This window comes from Myxine glutinosa, chromosome 9, assembly GCF_964187855.1.
Source record: "Myxine glutinosa chromosome 9, kmMyxGlut1.1, whole genome shotgun sequence".
NCBI lineage: Eukaryota > Metazoa > Chordata > Myxini > Myxiniformes > Myxinidae > Myxine > Myxine glutinosa.
This window is the reverse complement of record NC_136269.1, coordinates 102,837,301-102,849,583: the sequence shown is the minus strand read 5'-3', so window position 1 is coordinate 102,849,583 and position 12,283 is coordinate 102,837,301. Positions and strand designations below refer to the sequence as shown.

Sequence of the window (12,283 nt, the reverse complement as noted above, 5' to 3'; positions counted from 1 at the left end):
TAGTCCGATGGAGTCACAAAAGTCGTTCGCAGAAGTGTCATGGCTGGTTAGAGAGGGACCAACACCGAGCCAATTAGCATGGTGACAATATTGAAATCACTACATATGAGGAAGAGAGATTTGAGATGAGTGGTTAAAAGTTGATTAAAGTTGGCTGAGGGAGAGATGCAGATGGAGGCATCCCTGATGGGAGGATGGTGCAACACAGAGAGAAACATGAGGTGGGAGCGGAGAGGAAGTCGCAGCCAGATGTACTCCTGAGGTTTGGAAGTTGTAAGAGCAGTACACGGAGAGTGATACATAGAGTTCTTGATGTACGGTGCAACTCTGCCGCCAGGATGGGGTTGAGGCCAATAAAACCGAAGGAGACAATAGTCAAATAGACAACACCAATGAGTCAGGGATGTCCTGTGGGATGAAGGATTTTGTTAAACAGATGATGTCTGGTTTATCGGCAGTTGCTTGGATTGAGAGATCTGTCAGGTTGGAGCAAAGAACTCGGATGCTTGAGGTCCACACTATTAGGAACAGGAGTGGAGGAGCTGCTGATCGTACGTAGGGATGTGGAAAGGAGCAAGGAAAGGGTGCAGGGTGGGAGGAACATGAGAGGATGTGGGGAGGGGCCAAAGCCGGGAGGAGGAGGAGCGAAACTGGGAAGGGGAAGAGCGGGGAAGGGAAGCTGAGAAGCGGCCGGATGAGGTGGAAGTTGAGAGGAGGCAGAATGAGATGGTGGGGAGAGAGGAGGATGGTACTTGCATGGAGGGGTTTACCACCATGAATGGATGTGAAGCGGAAATTATTGTTGGCTGCACACAACCTCTGCAAAATTGACGTCTCAGGATTCTCAGACTGGATAACCTGCGACGGACTGAATTTGTAAGGTGGTGGTGAGAATGTTTTTGGTTGATGGCATGGAGGAAAATTTGGCTGTCAGTGAAAGAGGAGGCTGGACGAACCAAGCATTCAGGAGTGAGGAGGTTTCAGGAAAAAGACCTTATCAAAGAGAAAAGGAAGATGTCGTGATGAGGCAGAAGAATGAATGGGGTTGGTCCTGATGGAGTAAAAAACAAAACAAAGCAAGGCATTTTAAAATACATTTTGGAATTGTTGTTTGATGTTGTGAAGAGGTTTTAAGGAAGAGAATCGTTTTATTCTGTTAAAGCGCTGTGTTACGCACGCTACTTGTAAGCAAGGAGGAAGCGGACAACGCGGTAATTTGTAAGTCTTTATTCAAGAGCTCACTGTAACACTGAGCTGCTCAGGGCTGCGCGCCCCGTGTATATCGTGAGGCCACGCCTCTCTCCCGGGCCGAACGATGCCGAGTCGCTCCAGGGTAGCGAACTCCGCTTTTGCTACCGCCAGCTTCGTCGGCTCGAGGCGGCGTGCCCGGGCGTAGACCGGTGGCCCGACGGTGGGGATGTGATGGGCCACCCCGTGCTTGACGGCCCCCCGCCGAGAAGGTGGGCCGCGTGAGGGCCGGGAAGCCGGCGAGGAGGCGGGTGAATTCGTCCGCTGCCGGAAGCGTACAGATCAACGTGGCCGGAACCGAACCGTTCGGCAAGCCGCTCGGTGAGCCGCTCAGTGGGCTGCTCGACGAGCTGGGCAGCGCACAAGCGAGCGAGCTGAACGTCTCGGCCTGGACAAGACGTCTGTGCTTTACGTCGACCAGAAGCCCATTTGCGCACAGGAAGTCCGCGCCAAGCAATGCCATGGGCACGTCGGCGGTGACGAACGACCATCGGAAAACCTGCCCTCCGAACCGCAGAGAGAGGCAGCGTTTTCCGTACGTACGGATGGGCGTCCCGTTTGCGGCAAGCAGCGCGGGGCCCCCGCCCGCGGCGTGCTTGTCCGACGTACCGGCAGGAATGACACTCACCTGCGCTCCTGTGTCGCACAGGTAACGGCGCCCGGGTAAGGTGTCCGTGATGAACAGCAGGCTGTTCGAACGGCCGGCGCTCATTGCCACTATCGAGCGCCGGCCCGGGCGTTTCCCGACCTGTCGAAGGAGCATGGCGGATGACACTGTCGAGCCTCGTGGCCGAACCTGTCGTGGAACCGGCACCAGGTGGTGGAGCTGGAGGAGCGCGGCTGGCTCCGCCAGGCCGGTGGAGCCGGCGGTTTTCCCCGCGGTGGCGGTTTTCGCCGCGGCGGTGGGCGGGGCGTGGCGGCGGCCACGAGGTGCGTATCAGCATGCTGTGTATGCTGGGGAAGCTGATGCTGTGAATCAGCATCGGCCTCGGGATCCACGAGGTGGGCCGCACCGACTCTCCCCCGCGTGTCCGAAGCCGCGAAGTACCTGTCCGCCTCGGCGGCCAATGCTCGGGGTTCCGTTAGCACGGTCCCGGCCAACGCGAGGCGTACCTGTGCTGGAAGTTGGCGACGGAAAAGCGCCCGGAATAGAGAACCAGGGGCTTCGTCGCCCAACAGTGACAGCATATGGTCCATTCGGACCGACGGGCGCGTGTCGCCGAGCTCGGGGAGATCCAGGAGGCGGTCGGCCCATGCGTCCTCCGTGAGGCCGAACGTGGCTAGGAGCAGCCGCTTGAGTGCCTCGTACTTGTGGCCGTCCGGTGGGTGGCGAAGGACGGACACAACTCGAGCGGCCGTGCCGGGCCCGAGGGAGGCGACGACGTGGCAGTAGCGCGTGTCGTCGTCGGTGAGGCGCCAAAGCTGAAACTGGGCTTCGGCTTGGACGAACCAAACTTCGGCCTGGGCCTCCCAAAATTCGGGAAGTTTAACCGACATCGCGTTGTTGGCCATGGCAATGGCGTCATGTTTGGAAGGATTGCTACGGCAGATCCAACGTCGAGGGTCACCAGTAAAGCGCGGTGTTACCCACGCTACTTGTAAGCAAGGAGGAAGCGGACAACGCGGTAATTTGTAAGTCTTTATTCAAGAGCTCACTGTAACACTGAGCTGCTCAGGGCCTGATGTTGTTGTTGTTGTTGGTTGTTGGGTTTTACCGAGTGAAGGAGAGATATGTTTGTATTTTTGAGGGAGGAAGGGAAATTGATTGAGCTGATGGATGAGAAATAACAATACCTGGGATAAAAGGAGCAAAAACAAGCATAAAACACACTCGATTATAATCAACAGTAGGCCTGACTGAACTCGGGAGGCGAATTAAACGTTGATTTTTTCATCCGATTCACTTGATATATCTATATTATACTGCATATAAACCCGAAAAACACGGGTAAACGGTGAGCCCTCGTCGAAGAGAAGCATTGGCTGACCCATGTGATTGTGTCTACTAATTACGTACTGTTTGAACCGAGTTGAACCGTGGAACATACGTTTACACCTTTACGACCCTTATACATTTTATATCCCTTTAGACTCTTTGGACCTTTGACGACCCTTGATACCCCCTCCCCCCTTGACTCCTGAAGACCTTTACCCTCTTTAGACCACTTAGTCCCCTTGACCCTTAAACCTTTTAGACATTTAGACCCATTAGACAGTGTTTGGACCCTTTAGTCTCCTTAGACCACTTAGACCCATTGACCCTTAGACCTTTAGACCCATTAGACCCTGATTGGACCCTTTAGACTCCTTGGACCACTTATATCCATTGACCTTATGAACCACTTAGACCCATTGACCCTTTGGACCTTTAGACCCATTAGACCCTGATTGGACCCTTTAGACTCCTTGGACCACTTAGATCCATTGACCTTATGAACCACTTAGACCCATTGACCCTTTGGACCCTTTAGATTCCTTCGACACTTTAAATCCCTAAGACCTTATATAGACCCTGTTCGAATTCTTACATGCCGAATATCTTGTAGACCCCATTAGACCCTTTAGACCCGTAAGACCATTAAGACTCCATAAACCCTTAAGACTGCTAATACCCTTTAGAATTCTAGGACCCGATTAGACCCCTTAAACCACTAAGACCCCGTTGGACCGTTTAGAGCCCTAAGACCCTGAAGATCATATATACCCCGTTATAACCCTTAGATCCCAATATATCCTGTTTGACCCTTTACAACCCTTAGATTTTGGTTTATAAAGTATAATTATTTAATTATTGAAAGTTGTGATTGGCACAACAGTAATAGCTGAGGGCTTTCTGCAGTAACACTTAATGGTCACCAGCCTTAATCTAAAGGCCCCCCATTGGTAAACCACCTAAGTACCAAGCTATGAATGTGAAAAATAGAATTCATAAAAATTTTTTTTTTTTTTTAGGTTGTGTTCATCTTTGTTGGTGGCACTGCGAAAAGTCTCATGTGGAATAGAAAAAGCCCCACGTGGCAAAGAGAGAATGGTGTTAATGGCGCCAATTTCACCCCATTATAATCAAACGGAATATTTTTGTGTTTTTATTGTTGCCAAACCTCAGGAAGTTTACAAGGTATCGGATTGAAGCATACACCGCTTATTTGCACGCATGCGTCGGTTATGTGTATTAAACATCTGGTCAAACTTATTCAAAGGTCAAGGTCAATGCCGCCCAAAACATGTAAAGCACCTATTAGGCCGCAATTATAAAATGTATCAACCACATTTGTTATGCACAACATTCAATCTTGTAAGCCACTTGATAGATCAAATTTTCCAAATTAGTTTCCATGGCAACTATTGTTTATTTGGATTTTGCAAGTATCGTGCTATGTATGACATCTTTCTTGTTTGTTTGTCTCTGTCTATCCACACATAACGTAGATCACAAATGCCACCTGGTGGTAGCCAGTATTACACGTTATCTTTTTCAACCAAATACATCTATAAAGTATGTATTATTAGAATGCGAGTACGTCTCTAAAAGGACACAGAACAAGTCCAGGCGAGGGTCCGCAATCTCTGATTGCCCTTTCTATTTTTGTTTGTTTTATTTGCGGCTTTGTAACTTTTACCTTATATTTTGGTGGTCTGTGAAAATCGATACTTTTTGCTGCAGAAAAACGAGCTTATTACAGTCAGGAGAAAGTCATTATAAAGCTTTTGGTTGCCATGGTAATTATGATTGGAAAGGTGACAATGCATGATGTAATTACCTCACTTCACGGTTCTATTGTCTCTACTCTATATAATTGTTTTTTTTTAAAGAACTCTTACATTTTAGTGTCAAGATACTAATTTTCACATATCCGAATATTATTTAAAATGTACAATTAATATAAAAATCAATATAATTAGCTATACATATTTAATTTTTTTCGGTGTACAGATCATGAAAACATCTTTCTCACTTATTGAGCTTTCATCCATGCCTTGGTCTTTCTCTGAAATATCTTTCATGACTTTTTACAATATGTAAGTTAAAAAAACATATTTATGCAACTCCAGGATATGTGTTCAAAATATGCACACCTCAATTCTGTTCCTCTGTTCACCCCTCTGGAACCAGGTTCCAGAGGCTCTTCCATCTCACTCTTCCTTCCAGACCTCCAAGTCGGTGGTGAAACACCACTCATATCATCCCACATCTCAACAGACAACTTTTCTACCAAATTAACCCCACCGAAGCTACCTCTCTTACCTGCAGGTTACTGTTTCCTTCACTTCTCTCTGCCCTCTTTCCCTTGCTTATTGTGTCTAACTGTTGTGCCGCTGTCAGTACATACCTAACTCTTCTAGGAGCCTTAATCTCACAAGGAAAATATAAAAATCTATGGAAAGGTATATCCAAATAAGGCTGTGGATTTCCTCATAGAGGGTTCTTAATGTGTGTAATGAAAACAAAGTTGAAGGATTAAAAATGGAACTGCCAAATATTAAGTGCTCATAAGGAGAGGATTTTGTATTTGCATGTCGGTCTCCGTCCCCACCCTCCATCCCCCAACTTTCCTCTTTCGTTTTCCATCTTACTCCTATGGTATTTCTACTTGATCCACATATTATGTAAATGTTAAAGAGTTTCAGCGAACAAATAATGACTGGCTTGGTCTGTCTGTGCCACTTTTCTTCACTCGTATTGATTTCCTGTCGCGTCCACGTGTGTGCTAATGCGTCCCTGCCGTGCCAAAGCAATGTGTTTCGAGAATGGCCAATTTACATGAAATAAGGTTTGAGCAAAAAATTCAGCCAATTCTGATCGTATTTCAATTTCTCATTCTGCCAATTTCTATCCCGCCTAGGGCGACACATTTCTTAAGGAATAACAGGTTTATTGAAAGACAGACAAGACAACACAAATGGAGAATCCTGGGACGAAAGGCAGACTGAAACAATGAAGAAAGAGAAATAAATAAATGCACACAACTCAAAAAACAGAAATACAGTACACTTAATACAAAAACCTACGGCACCACTTGCACTCATCCACTGACGTACAAAGGGAAGAAACTAGGCAAGGCCTTTAAGGAAATCGATGGGCAGGTCACCAGAACAAAGCACAAAAGACTACAGGGAGGCACAGATCAGCACTCCAGCATCTGTGAAGGCTAGCTCGTTGGGCGCTGATGCCATTGGTCCCGGAGAGAGTGCAAGCATGCCTGGCTCTGACCAACTCAACTCGCCCAACTTCTGAGAGACACCCAGCTTTAAAGAGAGCGAGAGACCATGAATATCCGGAATTCAGACACAGAAAAGATAGTGAACGCGTCTGTGTACGACCTCCCCCGCGGCCTGCATCATGCCTTGGAACGTTCTTTGCTCATGCACTGACCAATGAGATGGCACGTCAACACCACCATGGTGACGTCACATTGATGGGGTGTTGCCACCAGCACCGCCTGAACCAATGACACGACACCAACGTGCTTGCGATGGTTGGTGCCACACCAGATGCCAGTTGCCTCAGAGCGCGGGCCGTGATGGGGGTTTATCGGCTTACACACGAACCACCGACATCTAAATGCACCTCTCTCCTTACCTTCCTTGCCTGGTGCCTTGTCTAGTTTTACAGAGAGAATATGTACCAATTACATTTTCCCATCTAACCCCCATGCCAACTGTGCCACCTCTCACAGTATACATTAAAACAGGACAAGTTCACTCCAACGGGTTTCTGGTTACAGAAAAACAGGTCCCTTGACCACATTGACAACTCACTAGCTAATTCGTACCCCCGGTCCCCTTCAAACGTAACAATTGTTTTTGCTCCTGCCTTGGCATGGAGTTCTGGAATGAGAATATCACACAAGCACGACAGGCCAAATGGCTTTTTTCTAAGTCCAACTCTTCATAAGGAGGAAGAATAATTATTTCAACTAAGTATGTAACAAAAGGAAATTGAGAAAGTGGAACAAATCAGATTAAAATATATCGATTTGATTTTGACGAATTAATAATCATCACGTGTGCGTGTGCTCTGCCCAAAGGCAGGTCTTTGGCTCATAGTCTTCTCCATGACTCTCTGTCTTGTGCCAGTCTTTTCATTTTCCAATATTATAATTGCATTGGAGAAAAAGAAATAACATTCTTGTCCAATATTTTCCTCACATGTTACACAGCTGCTTACACAGTATGCACAACTCAAAACTTATATACACAGAGTACACACAACTAAAAACAAGAACAATATGTTCGATTTCTTCAGTGTATGTGTGTGTGTGTGTGTGTGTGTGTGTGTGTGTGTGTGTTTGTTTATATACCAAAGATTGTGAAATATTGGCATTCCTCAGAGTTGGGGTCGTTGCCACAAGCTACGTTTCCACGCAGAGAGACAAGAATACGTAGCGTGAATGACGACATGTATAAACTGATCATCACCATGTCCAGGCAGTTCCACCACTCGGCCAAATAGGATCGTAGGCCTTCAATCCACACTTCCTTGCACTCATACCAGAAAAAGCCTGCAAAGCAAAAATGATGAACATCAGCATTGTAATTTTCCTCATTATCAATATTTCCATTCAAGGCACAACCCATGAATCATCTTACTATAATTCACCAAATGTCCGTCCGGCCGTTTGAAGGTACCGCAAAAACGGCTCAACCGATCACAACGATATTTTGGGTGGGTATTCCTGGGACCCCTGGGAGTAAAATTGGCTATATTGTTTTTCCAATTTTTCCAAGTTTTCCAATTTTCCAGTTTTTCCAAACACGATGGAATAATATTTACCGATATGAACAGTGATGTGGCTTTTGTTGAAATTCTACAAATACTGTTTATTCTACGTACCAGGAGAGAGTAGATCGACTCCTGACTAACTCTTCCTATATAAACGTGCAGCTCCGAAGTAACATGGCAGCTTGTGCAAAGCGACTGAGAAACAGGTGTAGCGGCCGCTTCCGTGTTACAGATTCGGCGCGCACTCTTCACACATAAACGTGCGACTGAGAAAGTCGTGTAGCGGCCGCTTCCGTTTTGCACAATTCAATCTTTTTTCAAAATGGGCGCCATGTATTGTTTAGATATTGATAATTTGCATGTGATATGATTCAATGGATGTTTATATGAATCGTTTAAAATAAAAATGCCTTCAATTTCTGATATTTTGCCTTTTCATTTGGGCCTCCCAATTGAAGCCCCGCCCATAAGGCATGTACCGTTGTTAGTTAGTTTAATGGTAGGAAGAGTGAGCCTCACTTTGTCAACTTTTGGCTGATAAAACATATCGTTCGAATTGTCCGCTTGTAGCGGTTACCGCTGGATGCACACAATCGCCTTGCACCGGCCAGAACATGGCCAGACGCGCCTCTCCCGGGCATGCCCGGACTCACTGTTCCCGGGCACACCCGAACCTCCCAGGCACGCCCAGTCTCGTCTTTCCTGGGCATGCCCGCTCTCGCCTTTCCAGGGCTTGCCCAGAGCGTCCGGGCATGCCCGCTATCGCCTTTCCAGGGCTCGCCCAGAGCGTCCGGGCATGCCCGCTATCGCCTTTCCAGGGCTCGCCCAGAGCGTCCGGGCATGCCCGCTATCGCCTTTCCAGGGCTCGCCCAGAGCGTCCGGGCATGCCCGCTCTCGCCTTTCCAGTGCTCGTCCAGAGCGCCCGGGCACGCCCAGCCTCGACTTGCCAGGCCGCAGCCAAACACGCCCGGGCAGGTCCAGACTCGCCTTTCCAAGGCTCGCCCTTGACACCCGGGCATGCCCGGTATAGCTTTTGCCGGGCAAACTTCCCGACATAAATGTGTATATATATTGCTGCCCGATAAACGGGCTTTTGTCAGAATACCTGAGCTGTTTTGTTTCAATAAAGCAACTCGGACGAATTCTGTCTTTGGTCGCGTCACTTCTTTCGACTCGCGTTGGAGCGCAGCTCCTTCACTGGTGACCTACCGACATGGACACGGCAGTGACTCTTAAACTGCCTACCTTCTGGGAGGCTCACGCGGCTGTTTGGTTCGCCCAGGCGGACTCTCAGTTCGCCCTGCGAGGCATCACCGCGGACGACACCCGCTTCCACCACGTCATGGCAGCGCTCGGTTCCGCCACCGCGGCCCGCGCCCTGAGCCTCCTCGAGCATCCGCCAGCTGCCGACAAGTATGACGCGCTGAAGACGCTCCTCCTCGACGCTTTCGCCCTCTCACCGGCGGCACGCGCACGGCGCCTGCTCGACCTGCCCGAGCTCGGCGACACGCGCCCGTCCGAGCGCATGGACTATATGCTCTCGTTGCTCGGTGAGCACTCTCTGGATTTTCTGTTCCGCGAGTTGTTCCTTCGCCAGCTGCCTCACCCGGTACGCCTCGCCCTGGCTGGCACGTCGATCACCGATCCCCGCGCCCTCGCCAGGGAAGCCGATAAGATCTCCTCGGCGGGCCAACAAATCGGCGCGGCTACCTGGAGCCTGCCGCCGTCCGAGGCGACGCCCACGACGCCCGAGCGCCCTGCGCGGTTGGAGGCCGAACTGCCGGTGAAACTGGCGGCCGCCACGCCGCACCGACCGCTTCCGACACGACGGCCGGGGCCTCCACCTGACCAGACGTGGTGTTATTACCACGCCAGGTTCGGACACAAGGCTCGGACGTGCCGACCCCCGTGCACTTTCGGCAAGTCGGGAAACGGCCGGGCCGGCGTTCATTCCCAGCCATGAGCGCCGGCCACTCGGGCAACTTGCTTTTTATTCGGGACAAAGCATCCGGGCGGCGTTTCCTTTGTGACACCGGCGCCCAACTGAGCGTCATACCCGCCTCCGAGCAGGACAGGCGGGACGCCGTTTGCGGCCCCTCTTTGGTCGCTGCTAATGGCTTGGCCATACGCACTTTCGGCCCGTGCAACGTCACCCTCTGCTTCGGCAGCCAGCGCTTTCAGTGGACCTTTGTGACCGCCTGCGTCCCCATGGCTTTGCTGGGCGCCGACTTCCTCTGCGCGCACGGGCTGCTGGTCGACGTCAAACGTCGTCGCCTTGTCAATGCCGAGACCTTCAGCTCCCTGGCGTGCACGATGAGCAGCTCCGCGCCGACCGAACTGGCGTGCGCCCTCCCAACGGCGAACGAGTTCGCTCGTCTGCTCGCGGAATTCCCGGCCCTCACACGGCCGACGTTTTCGGCCGTCGCAGTGCGGCATGGGATCGAGCACCACATACCCACTACGGGCCCGCCGGTCTACGCCAGGGCCCGCCGCCTCGACCCGGCCAAGCTCGCCGTGGCAAAGGCCGAGTTCGACGCGTTGGAGCACCTCGGCATCGTGCGGCGCTCCAATAGCGCGTGGGCCTCACCACTGCACATCGTGCCAAAGCCGGGGGGGCGGATGGCACCCGTGTGGCGACTACCGCCGCCTCAACGACGCTACCACCCCCGACAGGTACCCGATCCCGCACATCCAGGACTTTTCCGCCCGTTTGGCGGGACGGGTCATATTTTCCAAAATTTACCTGATACGGGGATACCACCAGGTCCGGGCGGCCGACGTCCCGAAGACGGCCGTCATCACACCGTTCGGCCTGTTCGAATTTTTGAGGATGCCGTTTGGCCTCAAGAACGCGGCCCAGGCGTTCCAGCACTTAATGGACGGCGTGCTGCGCGACCTGCCATTTCTTTTCGTCTATCTGGACGACATCCTCGTCGCCAGCACGTCCTGCGCCGAGCACCTCCTCCACCTCCGAACACTGTTCGGTCGCCTCAGCGAGCACGGCTTAATTGTCAACCCGGCCAAATGCCACTTCGGCACGATGACCGTTGACTTTTTGGGCCACCGCATCACCAAGACCGGGGCCGTGCCGCTGCCGACCAAGGTCGAGGCCATCACCACGTTCCCGCGTCCCCGTTCCATCAAGGCCCTCCAAGAGTTCCTCGGCATGGTGAATTTTTATCACCGATTCGTGCCCCGCGCTGCTCAGCTCATGCGGCCCCTTTACGAGGCCCTCCGGGGCAAGCCGGCCAAGCATGACATCGTTTGGTCCGCGGCCATGGACTCAGCCTTCGCGAGCGCAAAACGGGCCCTCGCCGACGCAATGCTGCTGGCTCACCCGGTGCTCAACGCGCCCATCGCCCTCACTACGGACGCCTCCAACTACGCGGTGGGCGCCGTCCATGAACAATGGGTGGACGGGGTTTGGCAGCCACTCGCTTTTTTCAGCCGACAGCTCCGGCCGAACGAGTTAAAATACAGCACGTTCGACCGCGAGCTGCTCGGTCTATTCCTGGCCATTCACCATTTCCGACACCTCCTGGAGGGCCGCCCGTTCACGGCTTTCGTCGACCACAAGCCGTTGGTCTCCGCAATGGCCAAAGTCACGGAGCCGTGGTCGGCCCACCAGCAGCGCCACCTCTCCGCCGTGTCGGAATTCACCACAGACATCCGGCACGTCGCCGGCAAAGACAACGCTGTGGCCGACTGTCTTTCTCGGGCCAGCGCGAACGCGGTCCACCTCGGCGTGGACTTCGCGCTCATGGCGGCCGACCAGACCACCAACACCTCGGTGCAGGCCCTCCGGGCGGCGGACACGGGCCTCCGCCTGGCCGACATCCCCTTCGCGGGCACCGTCCTGCTCTGCGACGTCTCCCAGGGCCAGCCTCGCCCCATCGTGCCCGTTTCCTGGCAGCGCTGCATCTTCGCCTCCATCCACGGCCTTTCTCACCCGGGCCGGAAAGCTTCTCAGAAGCTGGTGTCGGCGCGTTTCGTCTGGCACGGCCTTCGACGGAACGTCCACGACTGGGCCAACACCTGCACGGCCTGACAGCGGGCCAAGGTCCACCGCCACACCCAGGCCCCGCTGGCACCTTTCATCGTGCCTGCACGGCGTTTCGACCACGTCCACGTGGACCTGGTGGGTCCCCTGCCCCCATCGCGGGGGTTCACCCACCTGCTCACCATGGTGGACAGGACCACCAGGTGGCCGGAGGCCGTGCCCCTCACCTCCACCACCACCGGCGACGTGGCGCAGGCGTTCATCGCCACCTGGGTCGCTCGCTTCGGCGCACCGGCGGACATCTCGTCCGA

At 52.3% G+C, this 12,283-nt stretch overlaps 1 protein-coding gene across 1 annotated transcript in view; it reads right to left on the bottom strand.

Moving 5' to 3' along the window:
* The window catches only part of LOC137435155 (short transient receptor potential channel 2), an 82,913-nt gene that overhangs the window by 19,326 nt on the left and 51,304 nt on the right, over positions 1 to 12,283 (bottom strand). Inside the window, exon 7 of the mRNA XM_068128687.2 lies at positions 7,551 to 7,751. Coding sequence (XP_067984788.2) covers positions 7,551 to 7,751 — 201 coding nt within the window. The remainder of the gene's footprint in view (positions 1 to 7,550; positions 7,752 to 12,283) is intronic.